Source organism: Chenopodium quinoa, unplaced genomic scaffold, assembly GCF_001683475.1.
Source record: "Chenopodium quinoa cultivar QQ74 unplaced genomic scaffold, ASM168347v1, whole genome shotgun sequence".
In the NCBI taxonomy this organism is placed as follows: Eukaryota; Viridiplantae; Streptophyta; class Magnoliopsida; order Caryophyllales; family Amaranthaceae; genus Chenopodium; species Chenopodium quinoa.
The window spans coordinates 3,417,557-3,445,385 of NW_018745281.1; the positions used below are offsets into that span (position 1 = coordinate 3,417,557).

At 35.3% G+C, this 27,829-nt stretch overlaps 4 protein-coding genes across 6 annotated transcripts; 3 read left to right on the forward strand and 1 right to left on the reverse strand.

Annotated features, from left to right (window-relative positions):
• Positions 1-3,502: 3,502 nt before the first annotated feature.
• Positions 3,503-8,940, reverse strand: LOC110711800 (ruBisCO large subunit-binding protein subunit beta, chloroplastic). The gene is made up of 15 exons (XM_021890227.1): positions 8,791-8,940; positions 7,852-8,112; positions 7,636-7,761; positions 7,344-7,481; positions 7,154-7,249; positions 6,825-7,067; positions 6,480-6,714; positions 6,188-6,357; positions 6,037-6,114; positions 5,848-5,919; positions 5,637-5,741; positions 4,679-4,771; positions 4,150-4,242; positions 3,854-3,980; positions 3,503-3,733 (listed from the first exon to the last, which is right to left on the reverse strand). Exons 2-15 carry the CDS (start codon positions 8,086-8,088, stop codon positions 3,720-3,722), a joined length of 1,827 nt encoding a protein of 608 aa, XP_021745919.1. The 5' UTR covers positions 8,089-8,112; positions 8,791-8,940; the 3' UTR covers positions 3,503-3,719.
• A 1,295-nt stretch (positions 8,941-10,235) lies between these two features.
• Positions 10,236-17,043, forward strand: LOC110711746. Its single transcript, XM_021890161.1, has 3 exons — positions 10,236-11,239; positions 15,288-15,477; positions 16,208-17,043. Exons 1-3 carry the CDS (start codon positions 10,503-10,505, stop codon positions 16,424-16,426), a joined length of 1,146 nt encoding a protein of 381 aa, XP_021745853.1. The 5' UTR covers positions 10,236-10,502; the 3' UTR covers positions 16,427-17,043.
• A 1,163-nt stretch (positions 17,044-18,206) lies between these two features.
• Positions 18,207-24,259, forward strand: LOC110711747 (probable magnesium transporter NIPA2). Its single transcript, XM_021890162.1, has 9 exons — positions 18,207-18,927; positions 19,015-19,238; positions 19,396-19,452; positions 19,607-19,697; positions 19,792-19,952; positions 20,257-20,384; positions 20,480-20,617; positions 22,503-22,595; positions 23,445-24,259. Exons 2-9 carry the CDS (start codon positions 19,112-19,114, stop codon positions 23,670-23,672), a joined length of 1,023 nt encoding a protein of 340 aa, XP_021745854.1. The 5' UTR covers positions 18,207-18,927; positions 19,015-19,111; the 3' UTR covers positions 23,673-24,259.
• A 1,499-nt stretch (positions 24,260-25,758) lies between these two features.
• On the forward strand, positions 25,759-27,794 carry LOC110711654 (stress response protein nst1-like). Of its 3 annotated transcripts, XM_021890071.1 has the most exons (3): positions 25,760-25,998; positions 26,083-26,112; positions 26,453-27,794. In XM_021890071.1, the coding sequence occupies exon 3, from the start codon at positions 26,514-26,516 to the stop codon at positions 27,618-27,620; it is 1,107 nt and encodes a 368-aa protein (XP_021745763.1). In that variant the 5' UTR covers positions 25,760-25,998; positions 26,083-26,112; positions 26,453-26,513; the 3' UTR covers positions 27,621-27,794. The 3 variants fall into 3 exon arrangements, with proteins under 3 accessions (XP_021745761.1, XP_021745763.1, XP_021745762.1); XM_021890069.1 differs by having other exon boundaries at positions 25,759-25,998; positions 26,083-27,794; XM_021890070.1 differs by having other exon boundaries at positions 25,760-26,112.
• Positions 27,795-27,829: the final 35 nt, after the last annotated feature.

Here is a 27,829-nt window from a genome sequence, read left to right on the forward strand (position 1 = left end):
TTTAGTAATTTACGAAAAAATAGTGTTAAATTTTTAAATAATATTTGCTTTCATATCAATAATTGCAATAACTAATTTGACAATAGCCCTTAATTATGTCTAATGTTAAGAAAATTAATATTTTTTTCTTAAAAAATCATTTTGAAAGGATCTTGACTTTTTTCCAAAATTAACATTGGATTATGAAAGGTATCATAGTACAAATCTGAAAATTCTAATAATAAAATAAAAAAGATCTAAAATGTGAATCGAATTTTGATGTATGTAAGTTTAGACATGCTAGAAACATTGAACTATGGTGCCATTGGATTTGTTATAACCCCCTAAAATTTTTCTAAATGATTTTATTTATGCACACTCAAAAAGAAAAATTTTGGACGTTACAAATTGTTCAGAATTAGAAAATTACAAGAAGAAAAAGAGTGAGAGAATGGTTTTGTGTGTAAAATCACACTCACAAAAGTCATTTTTAAAGATAGCATATATCATAATTAACAGATAAGATTAAGGGCCAATCATAATGGGGCGAGAATCAAATAGCAATTACAAGCGTTACAAAATTAAACCTTCAAAAACGTTTTGGTAAATGTTTCATGATTGTTGTAAAAAAACCCAGAGAGAAGGAGACATAACTCATAAGAATCGTAACTGAAAAGGTTTTAAAAAACTAGGCCCCGTTCAGTTACGATTCTTAAATATTTTTGCTGAACTTAAATTATTTTTGCTGAACTTAAATTATTTTTACTTAACTGAAATTTATTTTACTAAACTGAAATTATTTTTACTGATTCTCAGTTATATTTTTTCATTACAGTTACTGATTTTTACTGAACTGAAATTATTTTTACTACACTGAACTTATTTTTACTGGATTGAAATTATTTTTGTTTAACTGAACTTATTTTTACTAAACGGAAATTATTTTACTGAATATTATTTTTTTAAGGTGAAGTGAACATGGCCTAGCCCAAAATACTTGACACAATCAACTTTGCACACATGCAAATGCAATAATTTGACTTTATTTTTATATTATTAAATATTAATGAAAATCATTTTAAAAATTATATTATTATAAAACTTTATACTCCCTCCGCCCACTATTATCTGCAACATATACTATATTTGAGTGCTCTCTATTATATGCAACAATTTTTTTTTCCATATTTACTAACTTTTTCCAACAAATTGACTACAATACCCTTACTTTAAAAATTAATAACCTCAACTACATACTTAAAACAAATTAATTAAAAACTAATCTAATGTAATTAATCTCAAAATTTTCCATTCATCGTCTTCATCTTCCCCAATTACTTTCTCTCTCCTCCTCCATCATCAAATTTCTTCACCTTATTCATCTTCCTATTATCTTTCTCTCTCCTCCTTCAACTCATTTTCATGAATTGAAGAAGAAGACCAACCTTAAGTGTCTCGATTCCATATATGAGTTGGTGGGTTTCGTGCATTTTTAGGGTCGAGGATTTCGTGTGTTGTCTGGGTTCGTGGGTTTCGTGGTCTGGGTTCGGTGGTTTGGGTTCGTCGGCTAGTGGATTTTGGTGGTCTAGATTCATCGGCTAGTGAGTTTCGGTGGTCTGGGTTCGTGTAGTGGTGGGTTTCGGTGGTTTGGGTCCGTGGGATGGTGGGTTTCGGTGGTGCTTGCGTAGTTGGGCGTGGGTTGTTGGTGGTTCGTGGGGTGGCGTGGTGGTTTAGCATCCGTGAGCAGTGGTGGTTCTCCTCTGTTTAATTGTGGTTCTTTTTTATTTATTTTAAATTAATTATCCCTTCTATCTACTCTTACTTTTTAATAATCTTGTTTATGAAATTTTGTCTTGGGTTCCGCGCACACTCCCTTTGTTGCAGATAATAGTGGGTGGAGGGAGTATTAGTACCTATCTAACAATATATTTTGTGATAAAATATATTTTTATTTTGTTGGTACAAAATTATGGTCAAAACTAATATATGAATAGTGAAAAAAGTCCAACATCCCAGTATTCTCTAGGACGGAGGGAGTTGAACTTTCAATCACAAAGTGGCCCAAAAACTGCAAAAAGGTAGGCACACCACATTGCACACCACATTACAAAAAGGTAGGAACATGAACCAACAACCCGCACGTTGGGATATCTCCTTTTTGCTAAATCTTATCTCATTTATCAAACGCATAAACCTAAGATTATAAGGCCCCGTTCACTTCACCTTATTTTTGCTGAACTGAAATTATTTTTAATGAACTACAATTATATTTGCTGAACTGAAATTATTTTTACTGAACTGAAATTATGTTTGCACAACTCAAATTATTTTGCTGATCTAAAATTATTTTTACTAATTTTTTATTATATTTTTTCTTTAAAGATACTGAATTTTCCTGAACTAAACTTATTTTCACTAAACTAAACTTATTTTGAGCCCTTTCCCTAAATAATGTTGGGAAATTATCTAATTCCCAAATTACAGCTACTCTTTTTTTAATTCCCACCATACCGTCCACGTCACCGGTTCAGTGAGAATTTTTTTAAAAACGGGTTTATTAGAAAACCGCTACTTCAAGTAGCGGTGTGCTACTAAAAACCGCTACTTCAAGTAGCGGTTTACTTATTAGAAACCGCTACTTGAGGTAGCGGTTTATATTTAAACAAATTTTCACAAAGTGGGGTTGTTGGTGTTTTGAGGAAAACCGCTACTTGAAGTAGCGGTTTACTTATTAGAAACCGCTACTTGAGGTAGCGGTTTATATTTAAACAAATTTTCATCAAAGTGGGGTTGTTGGTGTTTTGAGGAAAACCGCTACTTGAAGTAGCGGTGTTTTGAGGAAAACCGCTACTTCAAGTAGCGGTTTATTCTCATAACACCGCTACTTGAAGTAGCGGTTTGTTGCTGGACCGAGAAAAAAAAAACGGTTTGTTTTCCTTAACTGACGTGGACAGTATGATGGAAATTAAAAAAAGAGTAACTGTAATTTGGGAATTAGATAATTTCCCAACATTATTTAGGGAAAGGGCTCACTTATTTTTACTGAACTGAAATTATTTTTACTTAATATTTTTTTTTAAGGTAAAGTAAATAGGACCTAATACTTATTCAATTTAACTTGGTCAAATCCAATTGAAATGTGATACGGAATTACGGAGTAATAATTATCAATAAGAATTAGCATGCATCATCAAGAATCAATAAATCACAACCATCACTTTGTAAGATAATGGGCCGACAATACCACACTGTACATTTTATCAAGCTCCTCAACATATACGTAAAGTGCATGTGACCTCGACCAGATAATCTATTAAGACCTTCAGTGAAACAGTAAAACACAAAATAGTCTGCATACTCTAAATACTCCAAACGAGAAACATAAAGTACAAATACGATCCAAACCCCAAAGCTGCCAAGTGTGGGACACCGACCAGCACGACGACCGTCTGTGAAAAGATTGCAGCATACATTCAACAATTATGCAGCAACACATGCAAAGTTGCATCTCTACAAAATTAAGGAAAAGCACAATGACCAAAAACATTTATTTTACTCCATTGAATTAAGATCCCGCAAGTTTACAACTAAACAGCAAATTCATGTAACCAGTTTCCTCGCCAAAAAAACTACCACCTTACAGCATAATTTCCTCTAAACAATCAATTGATTTACAAAACTGACACCCTAGCTTCATCAAACGTCTCTCTTAGTCTCCTTGAAACTACTCAAAGCTGTGTTTAGTAACCGAATCCTGCAACAACAAAAAAAACACATCATTATATAATACACATTGTTTCCTGCAGTAGTCATCATCACTACAAATTACTAGCAAAACAGATGATGCTGCTTCAAAGCAATGAATAGTACTTACCCGAATTATCCATTGGATTTCCAACAGACACTGGTGGCTCAGGCTCCTTGATATCAACAACTACACAATCCGACATCAAAAATGTTTTTGCTACTGAAGATGCATGCTCCAAACAGCATCTCACAACCTGATTAAGTAAATTAGAGGCATTTAACATCACAGCATAATTTACACGATTAAGGAAAAAACCTGAAAGTCACCCAGTAAGATTTAATGATTTATTCAATCACACATGTCAAATCACACAGACCCAACATCTCTCACACCCATTGCCCAATAAAACTCATCCAACTTACCTTGGTTGGATCAATGATTCCTGCAGACATCAGGTCCTCATACTGTCCAGTGGCAGCATTATATCCATATCTTGGGTCGTCACTTGACAACACCTACACCCATAGAAAAAGGGATACCGAGAAATCCATAAGAGAGCAATATCTCACAATTAAAACTTCTGTCCAAAAAGGGAATGTGGCTGTTTTGCAGGATGGCGCACATAACTAGCTAGCAATAGCACATCATTTTTAGCATTATTTATTAAAAAACCATCTCCTACACCAAGTACTTTTGTAAATATTATTTGCCCATTGATCTTTGGGAGTGAGTCCTATTACACCTTTTATTGCACTTTGAAGTTGGTGTGAAAAAACATGAAACTTGAATACGTATTCAGAAAGTCCAGCTGCACAGCATACTAGGTGATCTCAATTCTCAAACATAGGCAGTGCATATCAGTTTTTCAAGTTATTTTTTTGAAATTACATTCAGCCTGTAATACAGCTTTTCTCAAGCAATTGGCAGAAGAATTATAAATGAATTACATACCTTTTCACCGACTACACTTCCATTTACACCAGCATTTTTGGCAATCAACTTCAAGGGATAGCTTAATGCTCTTTTAACAATATCTGCCCCAACCTGCAAAGAAAACTCCAGTGATTAAAATTTAAAAGAATCAGGAACAGCTATATTACAATGATGGAAAGGGAAGTGGATAAAGAGAAATTGGTGTCATTTTACCAACAAAGTACGAAATCACACTATGAATCAGGCAAATTTGAAGTTCCAAAAGCTATTACCATAACAAGCAAAAAGCCTTAAACTAACAACTCTAAAAAAACAGCAGAAGAACGTCATAATCGAAGTTGACAATAACAACATGCATCATTAAGCAAGCACACGGCAGCCCATAATAAGTTATCATGGCAATATAAAAGAATGAAGTGATATTACATTGTCTAAATTTACAATAGAAAACCATCTCTAGGTGTCTAATTAATATTAATAGCCACAAAAGGCCTATGTTTAGGACAATACCATGGACATTCATTTATGAATCCTTTCTTGCCCTTCCACAAATAATATGATATAGGGATGAATCTTATTACGGCTACGCCCACTAATTATGATGTCTGACCAGAACCAACGCGAAACGCACTAATTAATACGGAGTATAAAATCAAGCACTTTTTTCTCAGAATAACCCAACTAAACTTAGTCAATGACAGCAAAATAACAAAAAAAACTTGTTCTGATAAACTTAGCCTTGATGATGAAAGCGGATGCCACTAATATCATCCACAATGACCACAAGCAAGAGAGTTTTCCATCAGCAGTGCTGTGTCTTGTGATGAAAATTATACACACCCTAATATATATTTACTAAGAAAAAGAGTTTGCCCTCAGCAGCACTACATCTGATGATGAAAATTATGAACACCCTTATAACATACTTAGAAAAATAAATAAAAATTCCTGTTAAAGGAAATTAAATTGACCAAACCTTTTCCTCATCATTTTGAAGTTGACCCTTAATAGCATCCACTTTAGATGAAAGCCGAAGTAGAGTGCATCCACCTCCAACAACGATTCCTTCTTCAACCGCCGCCTAAATTGCAAGTAAAATTTAAAATATGTTATGTACTGCTAAATGGTAAAGTATTCCATCTAAGCAAAAAAAATATCAGTCTCCTCTTCGAAAAATTATCCAATACCTTTGTTGCATTAAGGGCGTCTTCAACTCTCAGCTTCTTTTCTTTCAACTCTGTTTCAGTTTGTGCTCCAACCTACCAAGAAATTGTAACATGTTGTGAGCAAATGAAACCATTACATTAATCATTCTGGAGATTTTGTATACAGCCCACTGTATAGGGTTTGATGCTGAGAGCAGGAAGGTAGCAAACCTGAATGACAGCCACTCCACCAGAAAGTTTTGCGATTCTCTCTGTAAGCTTTTCCTTCTCATATTCTTGCTCAGCAACCTGCAACAAGAATTTGCATAAGAATGCAAAATCACCGAATCTAGCAATGTTATAATCTGAAAAACAACTTCACCTCAATTTGATTCTTTATTTGTCCAACCCGTTTTGTCACAGCTTCTTGAGTGCTTCCATCACCCACAATTGTGGATGTATCCTTTGTTAGAACTATTTTGGCAGCATGACCTAAAACCTCCTTGTCAGCTTTGTCAAGTGTGAGACCAACTTCATCTCGAATAACGGTTGCTGCAACCAATCACAAAAATTGAGATAGCTGAGTGCAAGATAAGCAGTGAAGGAAAACAGGTAATCAAAACAAACATAGGCAGTATAATGTAAGGTAGCAAGGGTTTAATGTAATCATTTACCTCCTGTAAGGATGGCAATGTCATCAAGATACTGACTTTTACGTTCACCAAATCCAGGAGCCTTGAGTGCTGCAATTTTCAAAGAACCTCTCAACCGATTCACAACAAGGGTAGCCAAAGCTTCCTGTTCAATATCCTCAGCTATTATCAGTACCGGGTAACTTCCCCTAATGGCATCTTCCAAGATGTTAACCAAATCCCTTGCGTTTGTAATCTTCTTGTCAACTAGAAGCACCTGTAACAACATTTTCACAAAAAATGTTAAATGCAATACCACAATATGTGACAACATAAGACAACCCTACTAATATTGTTCAACAGAGTAGTTTTGAATGTATTGCAAACCTTGCAGTTCTCATACTCCACTGTCATTTTCTCAGCATCAGTAACAAAATAAGGTGAAATATAACCCCGATCAAACTGCATTCCTTCAACAACATAGAGACTGTTCTCGGCACTTTTTCCTTCTTCAAGAGTCACAACACCTTTCCTACCAACTCTGCTCATTGCTTCAGCAATCATATTTCCTACTTCATGGTTGTTGCCAGCACTGACAGCAGCTACATCAGCTAGTTCACTGTCTTCAACCTGCAAAAGATCAATTATGCTTACTGGTGACTGCATATTCATAAAAGTTCACATATTAATTAAGTACAAATTCCCTGTAATATTACCTCTTTTGACATCAACTTAAGCTCAGCTACTAGTGCTTTTGTAGTCTTCTCAATACCTCGGGTGATCAGAACAGGATTTGCACCTGCTGCAACTACCTAAACAAACCAAAAAAAAAACTCCACAAAATTATTTATCAAACAAACAGTCATTGAATCAAGTGGGAATTATACAGCATCTTTACTAACAAACCTTGACCCCTTCTGCAATCAGACCTTGTGCGAGGACAACAGAAGTAGTTGTCCCGTCTCCAGCCAAATCATTAGTCTTAGCAGCCGCCTGTCTCACTAATTTCGCCCCAATATTTTCAACTGGGTCCTCCAACTCAACCTTCAGGTTATAGAAAAACCACAACATATAAGTAACGGTTGACCAACAATACAGAATATAAATAGATACAATCACAGGATTGCATAGTTTTATCAATGATCAACCCAACTCTATCATGAAACAAGATTTACATGAGGGGTTAAAAAACTTATACCTCCTTAGCAACAGTGACACCATCATTGACAATCTTTGGGGAACCATATTTGCTCTCTAGAACAACGTTCCGGCCCTTAGGACCCAGAGTAACCCCCACTAAATCAGAAAGCTTGTTCACCCCACTCTGGACAACAAATTTAGTAAATTTAGTTACAAAAAAGTAAACCTAAGAATATTGATTGAATAACTATTCTTAGGCCTAGCCTAAACTCACTTGCAGCCTCTTGATAGCAGACCCATCTTTGTTAAAATACAACTCTTTGGCCATCGCGTTGATCTTTACAGAACGTGAATTCCGCAGAACAGCATTAGATCGTCTCCCTAAAGTGCTAGAAGAAGATATGGACGCCAATGAGGATAGTTTGTCAGCAGAGGTCAAAGGTTTCTTATCCAGAACACGGGTGGCACCAGGGGCAGCCATTGCAGACATGCTCGTGAATGTTGATGCCATTTGTTTAGAAACCACGAGATTTCACTGCAAAAACAAATAATTAACAAATCTTCATAATATAACAAACCTATCCATTCATTTATATAGACATCACCCTTTTTCCAAAAAGCATAATTTATCAAATTCTAACAATATACTTCCTCGTAATAATAAGGGTCAATTTGACTTTTGTAGCAAAACTTAGTCATCTCCAACCGTCAATTTCTATCTTTAGTTCTTCAAAAAAAATATAAAAATGAATACCCACGTTCACATTTGTGACTCAATACTTGTATGTAACAGTTTAACATTACAATGGTCAACTATCACCAATTGTAGCCTATTCATCGGGAATTAATAGTTATGTTGATAGTATGATTGGAACGAGTAATAAAATAACTATACCCGACCCTTGGGAACGATTGAAACACAAATATTAAAGAACACATACATATTCATGACAACATAGTGATACAAACAATAGTAATTACATCGCAATATGCGCATATTAGCGACCTTATTAGCAAATAAAACTAACATCTCAAAAACAAATTAACGAAAATAAAGCTCAATAATTAGTGAACAACATTAGGGTTTTGCATAAACACAAAATTCTAAAAATTAATTTACAGAAATTGCAAAGAATATATATACAGAATGTAAATTTTGAAGATTGAAACGATGAAATCGAAGTAAAATAGGAGAGAGAAAATGTAAACTTACGAAGATGGAGAAATGGATAAGAGGAGCTTTGAAATGGAGAGTGAATACTGAAGCAGAGAGAAGAGTGAGTGAGTGAAGAGGTAAGGTTTTAGCGAAAACCGGAAAATGAGAGAAATTAGGTTTAAATTGAGGGAAAACCAGTATTTCTTTTAGCCTCTTGAAACTTATTCCTAATTATGGACCGTTGGATTTATTTATCTCTTGTTGTGCTTAGAACTCTCTAGAATGTTTTGGTTTCGTTTGTTGGCCAACTTGACATTTTTGGCACCACCATGGCTCCCTACTTCCCCTAGTAATGTGAATAGTGAATTGTATTTGGGCTTGGTCATCACACGGTTGGTATCCAATCATCTGCTCGACTTAATTGGTAGATGTGATGAATTTGTCGTAAGATGTGGCAAACAAACTACTAGTTTTTACGGTCAAGTTTTGACATTGATAATAAGTAGACTGTCGTCTTTAATGGTCAAGTTTTTACGGTGCTTCGATGACAAGTTTTGACACCTCGATGAAGGATTGTGGATTTATTATGGTTAATTTTATATTACTCAATTTATAGGCGCGTGCGCTGAAAAGCTCGCAGTTGGAGTTGTGCAATATGACGCCTATTAGTGTTGATTTGTCATAAAATGGACAATCGAAGCTAAGTTCAAATGAACTAGGCGGTGGTGCCCCCCTAAGCAGTAATAATATAGTTGGACGGAGGCAGATTTGGGCATGGGGCACGCTGTCATGAAAATAGCTCGACTCAATACAAGAGGGCAATAGGCACATCAATGGGTCACAGATCGTACAATTATATCAATCATATTCAAAACTTGACATGAGATAGTACACAAACGATAAATTTACATGTTTAATAAAAACCAATTTATCAAAAAAATTTACAAAAATCAACAGGGCTTTGGTATGCTATGATAGGTGGATTGTGCATAAGCTTTGTTTATGAAAGTTGACACAAATTAGACATGTCACTTTTTTATTTTGCTTATTCTACAACATGATCTGCTTGAGCATGAGACACGCTAGCTCGATCGATGAGCTTAAATGGCATACCCCCATGTGACTATGGCCAACTTTAGATGGAAGTGGTTGAGAAGCTCGTGTTTGTAGAGAACTTAATGAATAAATGAGATTCGTATAAGTTTTGTGACAAGGAAAAGCAATTTTCATCGCCACAAAAATGTGGTCTCCAAAGAGCAATGTCACACAAGAGCAAAAAAGAAAAACGATTATTTCATCAAATAACATAAGATATTGCAAAATTCACATAATATTTATGATAATTTCCAAAATTAACGAGTTATTTCTGAGATTTGAAATGACATTACAAGTAATATCTACGAAGTAAAATTAACGAGGTATTTATATAAAACATTTACTAGTAAAATTTTATATGTTTTGAGTGCGAACTAATCGGGTGCTTATTCTGGTTGTGGGTTTGCAGCCGGGCATGGATCTTACTCTCAAACTTACCGCCCACTGTGAAACCCGAATCTTGTTCTAGGGTTTAAGATTTTAGCTGTTTCTGCTCTTAATTCATCGAGCTTCCTTCTCTTTCTTCCTCAACCTTCACTAATCATCAATGGCGAAAACCCCATCTCCAATTTCAATGTGATGCTGTTACAAACTTAGCTGTTTCATTCAATCAAGAGCTTTTCAGGAATTTTATTTCATTTCTTCTCTCTATTCGTCGATTTCGTTGCTAAAAGATGCAATTTCTGAGTCGAATCTTATCGCGCAATTCACCTTCATGTTACTTCAGTAGTGCGAGTATATTATCAAAGTATTTGTCAGAAATCACCCCAATTGAATCCCCCAAATTCAAGCTTTTTACAAATTCTAGAGGTTTCTCGAATGAATCCAAAAATGGCGGTGGAAATCTTCCATGGGGTAACAGCAAAGTAGGCGGTGATAATTTTCAGTGGGATGAATCGGCTTCTTCTTGGTCTACTGGGTTAACCAAAGATCACTTTGATGGGGAAGCAGTGGGTCATCAGGTTAGTCATCACGTACCTTATGGTGGTGGGGTTGGTTCGGTATCGGAACCTCGATCGAATTCTCGTTCATCGGGTGATTCGTCAGAGAGATTGTTAAGGAAGCAATTGGCAGAGCTGCAGCGTGAGGCGCGGCGAGAGGCGAGGAGAGAGTTGGATGCTGAGGATGTGTGGGATGAAAAGATGGAAGAGACTAGTGTGGTATTGAAGCAGATTACTGAGCCTGGTGCTAGAGGTTCTTACTTGAAGGATTCCGAAAAAGCCGAAATGTATCGGTTGCATAAGGGAGACCCTGAGGTTTATAATGTGGAACGGTTGGCTAAGGATTTTAGGATTATGAGGCAAAGGGTGGTTGCCATTCTTTGGCTTAAGGAGCTTGAGGAAGAAGAGGAGAAAAAGCTTGGTGAACCTTTGGATGATTCTGTTGAGCTTTTGCTTGATGCTTTCCCTGAGTAAGTTCATTTCTTGATGCATTTTTATGTGTTAAACTGTTAATTACTGACTTTGATTATTATGAACCAGATTATGAAGTGAGCATAGAAATTTAGTGAATGTATGTGGAATTTTGTTATGTATCAATTGGTGCTTGGTTTTGTTTCTTTGAGGTGTAATGAAATTGATATGGGTTTATGGCCGATTAGTGCTTGTTTTTTGAATTGTTCTACCTGTTGAGTGCTCGAATGACTTAATTTGGCAGTTGTTCATTGTATGTTTGTGGTTGAAGTTGATGTTTAAGTTCTCTGCGATGGAAAAGCAAGATGTCAAATCCTAGTTGGGTTCTTATGTAACTGCTAGTTTGTTTGATAACGTACCCTTGCTAATCGCAGAACATCAGAAGTATGACTATGGTATGAATAATTTGTTAGTATTGATTTCTTTGATGGCTGTAGTTGAAACTAGTAAAATCCCAATGTGCTTAAAATACAGCACTCCTCTATAGTTTCCCCTCTTAGCAGGTCATTAGATCTGTGACAGATTCTGTGTCTGTTGGTAGGAATCCTATTGGCTGTTACCTTTCTTGTGTTCAGCTTTTTCCCCCTTGCATAAAGTAATTTTATTTATCTTGCTTTTGTGCAGATCTCTACTCTTTTCTGTTACTGCCATTTCATTCAGTTTACATTCGGATAATTTAGTTATTACTCTATATGTGGGGCATTGTTATTGACCTGCTTTTGCTACTTACTGAAGCCCAAAGGAGAATATAAGTACTTTGTTGGACCTAAACTTTTGTCTGAGGCAAATTTTTAATTTGCGCCTTCCAAACCCTTTCAGTACATTCTCTCTTGCCACACTCTGTTAAACTTCTCTTCATTTTTCATCTGTTCTATTCTTTTCTCAGTTGAGAATACAAGATTAAGTTGTTCTTCCCATGGCACCATGTGTCTTTGTTATGGGAGTTAAGCTGTTGAACAATCTTTAGAGATGATAAGACATATACCACATTGTGGAAACAATATGAGTTGTGTATTTAGGAGAGTAATTTAAGTTGTAGGGTTATGTTGTTGAAATTCTAGTCTGGTATCCTACTCTATTTTTTTTGGAATTTGTGTTGAGTTGCTGTTACTAAATTTAAAGAGCAATCAAGTATTCTTAAGCTTTTTCACGGGCTACCCTTTGTAATTTGGCGTAATAGATAAGTTGCTGTTTGGTCATGGTTTTATGCATGATGTACTCCTATTGTTTGGGATTGTGTGCAATGCATACAAATTTGAGTATCCTTATAGTCAGGTTACTGATATCAGTGACGTATCTGCTTGTAACAGACCAGATTTCCCACACCAAGATTAAACACAATTAACAGTAAATTAAGGCTAAAGCTTGAGTATTTAATTGCTAATTATTGTAGGATTACAAACTAAGAGTGATAAGTATAGCTTTAGGCTATAAATCTCATGGTAGCTTGAGGCTACTAATCTCACCAAGTGTTTCATTCAATTTCTGGATGGATTTCTTGTTACACATACTAACACTACTTATACTCAAGGCTTCTAATGTCTTTCTGTATACACTACTTAGCTAATGTAGAAAAACCATAAGCAAACATAGTTGAAGCTGGTTGCTTTCTTTCCTAAACTCCTCCTTAATTGGATTTGTCTTCTTGCATAGAAATGCTCCTTGGTTGCTACTCTTGCTCAGTTGCTGTTGACCTTGCTCATGTTGGTACTGACCCTTGTTCTTCCCTTTTCCACGCCTCGAATACACCAATAAAGGTGTTTGACCCGGTTGACTCGAGCCTCTAAACCAGTCCATCACACTGCTGTATGGTTGTTTGACCTTTTGATAAATGATGACTAATGTTGACTCATCCCCCCCCCCCCCCATTTTCTATATTACCACCTCTCTCTTAATATTGCCTTGAAGTTAATTTGAGAGCTTGTCATTCCTTGTTTGTAGACAAGATCATTCATGATTCTTCAATTTGAAGGTATTATGACTTGCATGCTGTATCTCTTGTTGTTGGGGCTTAGTGAAGTAGCAAACCTTTAAGATTAAGATTAAGGATTTATTGCCCCTATTTGTCAATCAATGACATCCTTTTGATGTCTTTCTGTATACACTCCATTTCTTTCCTCCCCATAGGAAAAACTAAATACTTAGTACAATTGAAATAAAATAATAGTAGCTCGTAATATACTTATTAAACTCATATGAAACACATGATCCTGGCCATGTAAATAATGCACGATGCAATGTGATTGACACTTTCATATCCCAACTTATATACACAAAATAGGATGATAGTATATATTTTCAAAGCTGAAAGCCCCTGGGGAGCGGGTGTTTACCATGTAATGGAATCTCAGGACTTGGAACCTTCTTCTAGGCAGGAGATAGGCAGAGCCGCAGAGTAAGAGAGGACAGGAGGTGGGATAAACTTTTTCCGCATCCGCTAAAATCAGAAATGTCAGAAATTGACAAGTTAAGAAGTTTCAAAACCTACGTACAATCCCAAAGTACAAAGGTACTTTGTACTCATAGTTGCTTCCAAAGGAAGTCTTGTAAATATTACTGTATTACCAAATTTACCCTGTCATGAGCAAGAGCGTTTTTAGAGGTATTGGAGCTACAAGCCTATTTTGAGGCTTTTGAGCTATTCACGTGGCCATTATGAGTGGGTAATCTGGTGTACAAGTTTATCATAGATGCAAAGGGGGATTTGTTCATGCAATAGAGTCAACCAAGGACTGATGGCAATAAAAAAAGCCCAATAAGTGGTTCTACACACTCTAACTTAGACTTTGTGGTCATATGATTGGGTTATAGATGTAGCAAAGCAATGACAATTTTTCTTAAAAGTGAATTACTTTACTTTAAAGGTGTAGATTTACTCTTGGAATAGATTGGGAAACTAGCAGCATCAACAGAAGCCGGAATCATGCTTCCCAGGTTTTTGAGCTTATAGTTGCAAAAGTCTTATTCTCAGGATCTAAGTATTTTTTTTGGGATCGATGATAAATGTTTCAAAGGAAGATGAGAACTTGCTAGGCCTTACTGAACCTGTCTACTATGCTGGTAGTTTCTTTCTCGGATGAATTTGTGATGAATCATCATAGGATTTGGAAGTAAAGCTAGTCAATGGTAAAGAAATAAATAGTCATTGTCAGAACTTGCTTTAGGAAGGAAAAATGTAACTAAGAGACGAGGACTTGAAATTGGGAATCAAATAGAGGCTTCTGATCTTTGAACATACTTGATTTGTGCCTTTTCACCCGTGTGTAGACTTCGTTGTCCTTGCTATGTATTCCTTATATTGCGTTTTAATGCTCCTTCTCTCTCATGTGTGTGTGTGTGCGTGTGCGTGTGCGTGTGCGTGAGACTGTTTATTTTATCGAACTTAAGATCATTATAACTATCTTTTAAGTAATTGGAAGACAGAAAGTGTAATTTGGTCAAGTGTATTGTAGTTTGGATTTTGGGGTTTCCAGTTATTTCATTAGGAAGAAATGTTTTTCTATTATCAAAAGAATTTTCAGACTTTTATCTCTTTCCTTGTGTTTGCTTGAATGCCTTCTGCTGTTTTTTTATTCTTCTTGGCTTGGTTTGTTTGTATGTAGACTTTACTAGCCATATACCATTTAATTTCCTTCACTCTGTGCTTCTACTTTATAATTACTAGTATTTATTGTTTGTATTCAGGGTTGCATTACTTCCTCACAAATCGCAATTGATTATATTGTTATATTATGCTTTTAAAAATAACAAAACACTACTTGTAAACTACACTGCTGATTTTTGGACTCAAATTTGCCCAATTTGGCTGTGCTGTATGCCTGTATCTGAAGCTTTTAAGATTTCCTGCAACTAATCCATATTGTTGGGCCTATTAAACCGTGAGCAATGTAGGGGTTTTTTTTTTTTTTTTTTTTTTTTTTTTTTTTTAAATTTTTAATTTTTAGTTCAAGGCTTCCTTGTCGGGAGTATAAAAAGATAAATATCAATTCAATAATGCAAGTTTGAAAGTTTCTCCTTGAATTTACCCTGTTGGTTTCGTTCTTGCAGATTCTTCGTTTCCCATGATAGAGAGTTTCATGTAGCCTCACTTCCATACAAACCTGATTTTAAGGTCATGCCCGAGGGTTGGGATGGCACCACTAGAGATCCGGATGAAGTACACTATGAGATATCAAAGAAGGAAGATGATATATTGTATGAAGAATTCCTTCAGAAGTTTAACTTCAACAAGATGAAAGTAAGTGTCTCTCTCTCTCTTCGTTTCACCTCTAGGAGACTTCAATATTGAGTCCTACACTATTTTTTTTTTTTTGTGAGAAGCCCCTTGTAGGTAGGGGGGAAATTGGGGATCCCTCTAACAATGGGTGAAAATTGAACCCCTCTCACAGAGATCAACCTTGATACTCTACACTCTGCTATTGGGTTGCACACTTGCACTAAAATACCCTTGGCTGTGAAAGTGTGAATCTATGGTTACACTTGAATTATTGCTTTCAGTTCCATTTCTTTTTAACGGAATGGTTTTGACTTTTAGGCAGTGGGCTGAATACTAAATATAACAGAAGATTAAGATAACAATAGCAAATATTATACTTAATACACTACTATATCCTCCACTGGCAAACAAAGTTTGTGAGAACTTTGGTCCTTTTTTTCTAGGACAGAGTGGTACACCTTGTCTGGTAAAGCTATTGCTCTAGTGTCTTGTTTCTTGAAGAAAAAGGAGGAGAAAACCTTGGGATGTACTATATATATTTTTTTCCATTCATGTGAGAGTGACCATCGATTTCCGTTGTGTGTAAGGGCTGACAGTTAGCTGGCACATCCCAAAACTGAATGTTTGGCGACTAGATTTGGTTCTAATTATTACTGGTCTTTTAACTTGCTGTGCTGTGATTATGTTGCCAACAGTTGACTATTTTTGTGCTTATAATGTTGTGTAATGCAATATCCACTTTTGTGAGCAGTTCAAGAACGAGGTTAAGGTGCACAAATATAGTAGGAGGCGCCCTTCAGATGGTTGGAGTTTTACAGTGGAGAAGTTAGGACCTCGGGGAAAGCGTGGAGGAAGTGGTGGATGGAAATTTGTGAGTCAACCAGATGGATCAACACGACCATTGAACGATATAGAGAAGATGTATGTCAAGAGGGAAACTCCTCGTCGCCGTCGAAAAATACTCCCGTAAGAAGCAAATATTCATATCACAGCTACAACTTAGGCAGCATTTTTTGTTTGGTTCTTTTGTATGATAGAGCTGTTATCTCTTCTCCAAATTTGTATGGGTGCAAGTCGGCACTTTTGTATTCCTGGATCTGGTTTTGGTTGACATTTCCTATGATCGATTAAAACAGAGGATTTGTTGACATATCTCTAAGGGTGAATAAAATGATCCACTCCAAATATTTGGCTAAACCACTTGCTTTTCCCCCCTACCAAATGAGTGGATCATTTTGTCAAGTCCTGGGATTGTTTTATCTATCTCCGAACTAACGTTGCAGCAGGTTTTAATTCGAAAGTCTTGGCCAATGGAAGTTCACCGTCTTCTTTACTTGTAGACGAGATGACTGTAGCCGGGTTTCAATTCTAGGCTTTTCGAGTATTCGGTATACCATATTGACTTTGTTAAGCAATAAACCAGTCAATCTGCTAATTTGCTGGCAGGTGCTTCTCTTGTCACAACAGTTGGCAATTGTATGATGTATTATACTATCTTTCCAAATTGGATTGTCCATTGCATTTGTATTTGTATTTGCCAGAATTAAGTGATTTAAATATATTAGGAAGAGTTGATATTTGCGTTGACTTGACTTGTCAAAGTATGTGGGAGGCGTATAACAGGTAATGAAATGTATTGTGGAGCATTATCGTACTTAAGAATGACGCACTTTGTATCAAAGATGGTGTCAATTTTTTAGTCGACGTGCGATTTTTTAGTGAATGGTCCAACTCCAATAATCCAATCATTCATGAATGTCTCATGTCATGCCAATACGGGAAGGAGTAGCTGGCTAATGTGGTCAGCATTGACACAAACCTTAATTACGTGTACAAGTAACATAATCTTTCTATCTCTAATTATTCGACACACTTGACTTATACTACGGAGTATTATACAAACTTTTTTTGGTGTTAGCATGAAGTAAAAAAGAAATGTACTTCGTAATTAATATATTTTAGGCCGTGTTTGGTGAAAAGCTAAAGGTGAGGTATTTATATTGTTAACCTTGTTTGATAAAAGGCCAAAAGGTGAAACTAATCGTATTAGTAGATTTCAACTAGATTATTGTATTAATTGATTTAACTAAAAACTAATTGATTAAAGTTGTTTGAGTGTACAAATGACTAATAAGGACATTAAAATATTTTAATATGGTAAGAGTTTTGGGTTTAATGCCATCTCACTCTTAAGATATTTGAAAAAGTTAATAAAAAAAAGCATTCAATAAGCTCATTTGGGGGAATAAGCTATTCAAATCATCTGACCACCAAATACCCCAATTAACTTATTGTATTGGTAAGCTAACCAAAATAAGTCAAATCAATTAATTTTGCTTCGTTAAGCTCACCACCAAATACCCTCGTAATTTCATTGACTAACATAAGTGGGCTAAGGATATATATTGATTGAAAAGAAACAAAAAAAAACACTGAAAAGGGTTAACATGACCTTAAATATCAGGGTTTGATCTCCTAAGGGTATGAGTGTGCCTTGCTGCACCAAGCCTAGATTGATTTACTTGTAGGTTATAATCGAAATCCAATAAGATGTTTGTCCTTACCATATCTCGACATAAATCACAATCTAATAAGATCTGTTTCCTTACCATATTGCAACATAGGTTACAATCCAACAAGATCCTTTCTTACCACTGGTAAGACATAAATTACAACCTATTAAGACACTATTTAATTTTGTATCACAAGATTCACAACATAGGTTATGATTTGATAAGATTCTTTTCCTCATCATCTTTCAACATTGGATACAATTGGATAAGATCTTTTCAATCACCCTATTACAACATAAGTTACAATCTAGTATAACCTTTTCCCTTATCCTTTAACGGTATAAGAAAATTTCATTTAGACCTTTTTCTGTACCATATTACAATATACAAGGATGATTTTTATTCCTTAATTCTTACCACTTAATCACTTATACACGATACTGAATAAATACTCTAAAAAAAATAAAATAAACGCGGGATCCGGAGATCTTCATGAACTCAAAAATTGTGTGGCTCCCCATTTTGCAACTTCAATCAGGGGGAAAAAATAAAAAAATTGAGTCTTGACAGCAAAAAAGGAAACCTTTTTAATTTTTTGGATTTTCCATTTTTTTGCCTTTCTCTTTCAAAGTAATTCATACCAAACGTAACGGAAATACCGTCGTCCCTGTTCTTTCTCTCTCTCCTCTCTCGGCTGTTGCTGTCGAATTCCTTTGAACAATTTCTGAGAGAGAATACGAGAGAGTAAGAGAGGGGGGAAGAATTTAATATTCAAACAAATTTGGCAAAAAAGATTGGGATTTTTCACAGGTTACAACGTTAAAGGAGCCTCCTTTTTGAGTCTTTTAGATTGTTTTGGAAATACCCATGTTCGGAAAATTCTCAAGAATCTCAAATTAATGAATATTTGATTGGTTTTAGATGTGTAATCCACATTTTTCCCTTGAAAAAGAGCCAAGTGGGTATCTGAATTTTCCAATTAATTTTCAAGATTTTGTTTGTGATTCTTGAAATTTGATGAATATTTATATGTGGGTGTTATCAGGGTTTTGAAAAGAATTTGGCTTTCAAAGGGTTTTGAATTTCGCATTGGATTGGATTGAATTGGGTTTATTTTTTGGTTTTGGGGCAAAAATTTGTCAATGGTGATGTCGTCAGATAATGTTAAGGGGCTTGTGTTGGCTGTTTCTTCGAGTATCTTTATTGGGTCAAGCTTCATCATTAAGAAAAAAGGTCTCATGAAAGCTGGGACAACTGGGACTAGAGCAGGTTTTGATCCTCTCAATCTTTTTATTATTTCTTATTAATGTTGTTTTTGATGCCGCGTTTAGAATTCATGAATTTCTTGGAATTGAGATATTGGGGTTTTCATCATTGTTTTTTTGGTTAAATGGTTTGCTTTTTTTGTTTATGTTTTGTTTACCAGGATCAGGAGGCCATTCATACCTGTATGAACCTTGGTGGTGGGCAGGAATGATTGCAAGTAAGTTTTTGTCGGATTTCGTCGTGTGAAAATTAGATGGATGTGGTTGCTGTCATTTGTTTTTTGTTTGTGTCGCTTTTCGAGTTGATTGAATGATACATGATGGTGACTTGAATTGTGGACTAATAGTGTGCCTTCATTTGTATTTTGCTAGTGATTGTTGGGGAGATTGCTAATTTTGCAGCATATGCTTTTGCACCTGCAATTCTTGTTACTCCTTTGGGAGCCCTTAGTATTATTTTCAGGTTTGGTCAATGCAACATTGGAATTCTTTCACCTGAATTACTTGTCTGTTTTAATTTTAAATTTAATCTCCTAAAGCTAGTTTCTGTAATGCAGTTCAGTTCTAGCTCATTTTATCCTCAAGGAAAAGTTGCACATATTTGGTATGCTTGGTTGTGTTCTCTGTGTGGTTGGTTCGACCACTATTGTCTTACATGCTCCACACGAGAGAGATATTGAATCTGTTAAGCAAGTATGGACGCTTGCAACAGAGCCAGGTAATTGCATATGGAACCTTATCAGTTTGACTTTGTCTTCTTGTCTTGTCTTAGAGATTTAAATAATTGGTATTTCATGTGGTATATTGATAGAACACTGAAATTCACAGAGTTTTGCCATAATTCTTTTTTGCTCAAGAGGAATTTCTTTCCAGGGTCGTGCTTTCTTTTTGTGTACCTCCAAAGGCTTGCGGCAGTCTAATATGCTTACCCATGATATTTCATATATAGTGTTTATTAGCTTTGGTATTCAACAATCTGCAAGTGCAAGAAATAGCTGACCAGAAAATTTATCTGTGAACAGGTTTTCTTGTGTATGCTGGCATTGTTGTTGTGATGGTTATTGTACTCATTTTCTACTTTGTTCCACGTAATGGGCGGACACATATGGTTGTGTATATTGGAATTTGCTCCCTCATGGGGTCACTTACGGTTTGTTCATTGAATCCCAGCTTTACATGTTCACAATTTAGCTTTCTGGCTTATCCACTCATTGGTCAGACATGATTATTTTTTTGCATATGTAGGTTATGTGTGTCAAAGCTGTGAGTATTGCCTTGAAGTTGACTTTTGAGGGAAATAACCAGTTTAAATACTTCCAAGCATGGTTCTTCACCATTGTTGTAATTATATGCTGTCTCTTGCAAATTAATTACTTGAACAAGGTAATTGTTGAAATTATAGTCTCACTATGATCTCTGTCTTCTGCAGGATGCTATATTGTTGTTCTTTCAATGTTTATCAATTCATTCATTCAGTAATGCTCTGTGAATTATGATTGATGTTAGAGTTCTGTTATGACTATGATTTATTGCGTATTTATTTACTATATGCCGTGACTTGTCATAAGCTAGGTGTTTTCAAGGCAACTACAATGGTAGCCTTTTTATTCTTAATTGACTTTCTCTTGAAATAATTTTACAAATCAGTTAACTGTAGAATTTGAGCACAAGCTTGATATTAGTCTAATTGAGGCAGTTCTTACCTTGGCCAATATGCACTAGTGTAGAACGTGCAACCTAGTACACAAGGATGGGATTGATATAGATACCTATGTCACTTGAACTCTTAGACTATTATTACCTCAAGTAACCATATTAGAATACTCGACACTCTATAATGGGAAGTGGCTTCATTTTGGGCTTAAAGTTTTCATTGTTTAGTGTGACCTCATCTTCATGGTAAAAGTAATTTGGTTTGTTGTTCTATTTAATTCACTATACTAGTTTGGAAGATTACAAGATGCTATGCATCTCTGTATGAAATTCTTTTAATTAATAACGGAAGATGCCTGTAGTAATTCAAAGAGCAATCTGATGTTTAAAGTATCCTTAGTAGTCACAGGGAAGGAGAAGTAGATCAAAGAAGAGTTGAAACTAGGCTATGATATTGCATGCCTATATTTTACTAGAGTACAGACATCTTGTTAGAAATTATGGTGCTACGGGATCTATGTAGCCGACCTCAAGTTGGGGCTTTAGTGTATTATTGAGATTTTAAGGTAAGTTGCAATTTTCTTTCCTACTTCAATTCCTCCACTGTACTACCTCAACCCTTCCCTCTTTTCCTTCAGAAGTACCTATGATTGCTACCAGTAGAACCACTAGATCTACGCCTCTACCACCACCATTACGGCACCAATACAACAACAACTACTACTATTATCTTCTTTTTTGCACCCCTTCCCTCTTTTCTTTGTTACTTTTAGTTGTTACCTAAATTTATAATAAATTAATTGGTTTGCATTGGACGATAATTTACTAACTGAAGGGCACTATTTACAAACCTACTTACATCAAAACAAAATACATAGAGAATAACTAAGAAAGGAAGATTTGGATTGGTTGAAAGTGGATGCTTATTTATCTGGACTTGCAATCACAAGAGGTGGAGTGAAACTCTGCATTTTCTTGTGATCTGCTTATCTTATGATTTCTGTTATATATTTTCATGATTTAAGACACATACCTCTAGACAAGCCACAACTGCATAGGTTTCCCTGCCACCCAATAAGTGACACCTATTCTTTTTATTGATTTTGTCAGATTCATCACCGTGAATACTGAAATTTATTGTTGTGGTATTGGAAATTTGACCCATATCTCTTCCTGTTTAAGATATACTTCGTATTATGACATGCTTACAAAATCACAATTTTCATCTTTGCAAAACCACAACCATTATATAAAAATAGAAAAGAAGAAAAAAAAAAAAAAAAAAAAAAAAAAACCCTCCAATCTTGCTTTGATAGGCTTTTGATTCATATAATAGCTACTTTTGTGTTATAAAAATGAGAGTTTCTGCATGGGTGATTGGGTGGATATCTCCATTATTAGGATGAATTTAGTAGGGAAAAAAAACGCTTTTTCTGTTTTCTACTTGTGATATTTGCTGGTGAGAAAAAAAAAAAAGGTTTGTAGGTATCTTTTGATCTTGTTTGCAAGCATATGTGCGCTCTACGTCATTAGTGTTCATTATTTTTTTAAAACATGTTCTCTACTGCATTACAAAGGCTACCTGGAAGTTATAATGACATTTATATTGTTGCAGGCTCTGGACACCTTTAACACTGCTGTTGTATCACCTGTCTACTACGTCATGTTTACTTCGCTTACCATCCTTGCCAGTATGATCATGTTTAAGGTAATATTACTATTGGAAAATTCTCATTTACAATTAACCTTATGGCATCTACAGGGGATAAATATCTAGTTTGAAGTTTCGCTGTTGTTGCAACATAAATATTTTCTCTAAACTGCTAATTATTTCAATTACAGCACATGTTGCAGTCTGGATAATGTCTATATATACACCATGAATTAATAAATGATGAAATGTTAGAGATCCTTATAGCTCGTTTAGAGAACTGGATGTAAATACCATATTGATTCCTATTCTTTAATATTGCAGAACTAAAAGCTCTGAAAGGTGAAACAACCAGACAATATCACCAATTTATTGCCTAAAATAAAAACAAATCTGTCAAATTAATTATTCTAATGCTGGTTACAACAGCATTAATGTATTGACATCTGTTCTTGCACTAAATGAATATTCCTCTTACGGCTATGATGTTGAATTAGTGTTACTAGTTGTCTAGTTCAGTAAATTTAACATATTGCGGCAATTACGAACACCACTTTACACTTGACTGAGACCTTCAGTATGTTTTGATACGCTTAAAGTGTACTCCAAAATGAATGAATCGCCCTGTTCCGTTTAGATGGAAGTCTATATACTGTGATAAGTTTTAAAGGAGTTTAAGATTTTCCTTCATCTGTTACTCTTACATTCTTCTTTGGTGGGGGCTTGAGTAGCATTTAGATAGTCTATATACTGTGATAAGTTTTAAAGGAGTTTAAGATTTTCCTTCATCTGTTACTCTTACATTCTTCTTTGGTGGGGGCTTGAGTAGCATTTAGATAGTCTATATACCGTGATATGCTGTTCATTTTATGATTACGTTGCTCTTGTGTTTGTCCAAATCTTCAGGATTGGGATTCACAAAATGGTTCACAAATAGCTACAGAATTGTGCGGATTTGTAACCATTCTCTCTGGGACATTTCTGCTTCACAAAACCAAGGACATGGGAAATACTCCAGCGGCAACACCACTTGCTGCAGCTGAACTTTCTAGGCAATATAGCGTCAATTGCAATCATGAAAATTCGAGGCATTCTGACTGCAATGCTAGCCCTGACCGCAATTTCAGAGAGTAAGCTAGATTTTTTTGGAGATCTAACAAATATTTTGCCGGTTGTCCCTTGGAACTCAACGGGACAGATGATACCTTGTCTCTTGGAGCACAAAGCTCGGGCTTGAAATGTTATCACATTACAGAATGGCCAGTTTTTTGTTTTTGGCTGAAGTGCAGACCAATTTCTGATAAAAGGGTATATATTTCATTGCGGAAGGCTCTTATTATTTGTAGGGATACAGCTACGTTAGCTAGAATTTTTTTTCCACCTATTTTTTTTCGCTACGTAGGTTTGAGGTGCTATGACTTGTGAATATGTTTCGGAAAATAAATGAAAAATATTGGTTATGGCAAAAATCTAGAAAGGCAGACCCCAGATGGTATGAGAAAGAAATTTGTGCAGTATTTTCAGAACCTTTTTACATCACCCCTTAGTTTGATGGGTTAATTACATTACCATATGTTAAGGATTAAACCTCTTATGATCAGCTAGTAAAAGAAATATTATTTTTACTCGTACTCTTCATCTTGTATGTTCTTTCAAATTTTAACTCTTTATACCAGCTATTATTTTATGTCGACGTCTGTGGTGTGTCCATGCAAAATGACGCATTGGCTATTTGGCTATATGTTTACAAAGTTACAACTTACAACTTTACAAGTGCTTATGCCAAAACATGATACATACGAGTACATGATATGTATGCACACATGATGCATTTAATGTGTCAACTACATTTCTTATAATCATAATGTAGGGATATGCATATTAAATTTTGATTATGATAAACTTAGGCAAATGCATTAAAATTTTAAGAATAGTAAATAGTAATATGCATAGTGGCCAAATAGTCAATATAGTAATTTGATTGAATTATCAACTAACATTCATTTGTGAATTGTGATGGTTAAGATTTGAGAGGGCTTTTTTTTTTTTGGTATTTAGAGAGCCACAAGGGGTGAGAATCGATCCCAGGATATTTAGGAATCGGAAGGGAAGCTCTAACCACTTGAGCTATCTTCTTAATTTCATTATAATAATTAATTGCACATGCCACCTTAAGTTTCTTTAATAGCTTTAGGTCATCCACTATATACCTAAGATAGATTGAAATATAATATAATAGCAGCCATGGAAGTTCGTTAAAAATAGTCATAGAAAAGCATGACTTGAATATGCTTATTAGGTAAGTTGCTTGAATGTCCTTAATTTTTTTTATTTTTTTTTTATCTAATTTCTTGAATCCGCTATCTCCATGACTACATATACTTGCGAAATGATTAAATAAGTCGCCATATTTGCCCCATTCAAATGTTAAGCTATGTCACTTGTTTTTTTTGTTTTGCATGTACAAAATCTTTGCTTTTATATTATGCATTTATTCTTGAATATACACTACTCCGCGTTTATCTTTGAATGTTCAACATTTTTCCTCCTCCAAAGTTTTGACAACTCCACATGCAAATTTACCAAAATTCTCTTTATATATATATATATATATATATATATATATATATATATATATTTGTTTGTTTATACGGAATATTTACCTAGATTGCCTCTTCCATTGAGGCAGCCTAGATTTATGAAATTATTAAGGGTCAAAATCGTTATTTTTGCAATAAAGTAAAGTACATTTTTGTAAATAAGTCATTGTTCTTATTCCTTCGATCTACACCCACCTTTATCTTTGTCGTCTCCTTCTTCAATGGAGACTTCGCCAACACCAACGGTCCAACATTAATAACACTAAGAAAATAATGGAGAAATGAAGAGTATGGTTAATTTCAAAGGATAGGTGAGCTTTCCCTCTCCTTTATTGGTTTATCCATTGAAACCGAGATTTCCCTCTATTAGGCTACCATTTAAGCTAAGCAGAGATTTGTCCATTAACATCGTTAGTTTTTCTGAACAAATCCAGCTAAATAAAAGTATAAGAATTGTTTTTTTATTTTTTATTTTTATTATTATAAGAGCACATATTTTCGATTTTATTTATAAATTTGTCATTTGATAAACAATAATAATAATAATAAAACAATATCAAGGTGAAAAATTTGTATTTCTCTTCTTCAATTATTTTTTTTATTTTTTATCTAAAAAATAAAGGATTTCATTAATAAAAGTTAGTTTAACCAACACAAGAAATTCTAAGAAATCTAACAAACAAACACAAGTAACACTTTAGAACTGATTTACTTAATTTTTAGAGTAAAAAAAAAAATCTATTTTCATTTTATAATTTTGGGGAAATTTCTCTCTCCTCCTCCCTATACGGCTATATCCCCTGCGCTTTGAACGTAAAAATGTAAGATTCCGACAATCATACCTTTTCCGGTGACCTCATGTAAATTCCAAATCTTTATCTCACTTTTTTCTGCGCTTTTTTTTGTTGTATTCCAACTTCATATTAACTCCTACTTACCCCCAGTTTGAAGAATCACTGATCCTAAATTTGAAGGTTAGTAATTTTACTCTGATGATCTTGTTCAAATCAAGTGTTTATTTTCATCTGGGCATGTGTTATTTTCTGCAATTATCAAAGTTTAATTGAATAATTTTGCCATTAAACATTGATTTGAGTAATGGGTAGTGATTGATTTTTGAGAGCAATATAAAATTATTACATGAATTATGATTCCTCCTCCATTAAAGAGAAAAAAATGGAGTGAGGCAGAGGAAAAAACACTAATTGATAGATATGGAGAGCTTATCTTAAATGGGAATTTGGGAAAGATGAAAACTAGGGAGAAAAAATTTAGACCTATTGCTTTTTATGTGAATTCAATGCACCATGATAGGGACCCAATTGCATTTCCATGGCAATGGACATGGAAAGATGTGTCCACCAAGGTGCAAAACATGAGGCATCAGTATTTGCTGGTTAAGCAAAAGATTAAGAAGCCGGATTCGGATTCGCCTTTGGGAAGCAATTTGGTGGGTAGTGGAGAGAAATTTGAGTGGGATGATGGTGTTTCACATTGGTCAAATTTTCTAAGGTACAAGGAGGTATTTGGGGATGTGCCTTTTGTTTTTAGTAATAATCATGATGATTCTATGTTGGGAACGGCTAGTAACGATGAGAATGGTGGAGGGTTTTGTGGGAGTAGTCGAGGGGTGGATATGGTGGATTTTGGCCATTTAGGTCATTCAGGAGAGGAGGATTTTGCCGCGGGGATTGATGGTGGGGAAGACGGGGTCTTGAGTCTTGGTTTTGAGTATGACGGGGAGGAAGGAGAAGAGAATGTTAACAATAGCAGTAACCATTTAAAGAATGATGCTGATGAAGAGTTAGCATATGAAGAGGTTGAGGCTAATGGATTGGAGTTGAGAAAGAAGAAGAAGGTAATTAAGGGGTTTGAGAAGAAGGCTTGGAGTTTCTTAGCAAATCAATTGGGACAATTGAGGGAAATGGAAATGCGGTTTGACCAAAAGGAGATAGAACGGGATCGAGACAGGCAAAGGAAGGAAAATTTGCGTGTAGAGCGTGAGAGAGAAAGGGATAAGATGTGGCAAGAGAGGGATAAAGAAAGGGCAAAGAGGGAGAAGAATATGGAGGAGCTGAGGAAGCGAACATTAGAAGAATGGGAAGCCATGGAAAAGGAATGTGAAGAAAGGGATAGCAGAAGAAGAGAGGAGCTGTTGATTCAGGAGAGGGAATGGGAAGAGAGGATGAATTTGAGGAGGTCTGAGTGGAAAAAAAGGATGGATGACATGTTGAATCAGCATCGAGCTGAAATGGGACAGATTCAGTCCCGGATACTGCATGAACAACAAAATCTCACAACTCAGTTGCTCACAATTGTTTCACAGTGGTCAGGCCATCCTAGTGGGCTCTCTGATCATGCAGGAACGAGCAGTCATTATCTTTCACAAGTGATGCCTAATATGCACCATGTGAACGGCATGATTCATGATGATACTAGGGTTGAAGGAGACAACCAAGATGATCAATTCATAGTTGATTGATGATCCTGATGCTTCTGCCCCTTTTTGCAGCTGTACTCCAGGGCAGATATATTTCTTATATGTGAGGATATTTCTTATATGTGAGGATATTTGCAATGGCAAAATGTAGAGTAAGAGAATTCGGCTGTAACATTGTAAATTGATTTGAAATAAAATTCCTTGTTTCCTTTTTCATTCTTTGTTATTTTAACTGACAAACTCGAAGTATA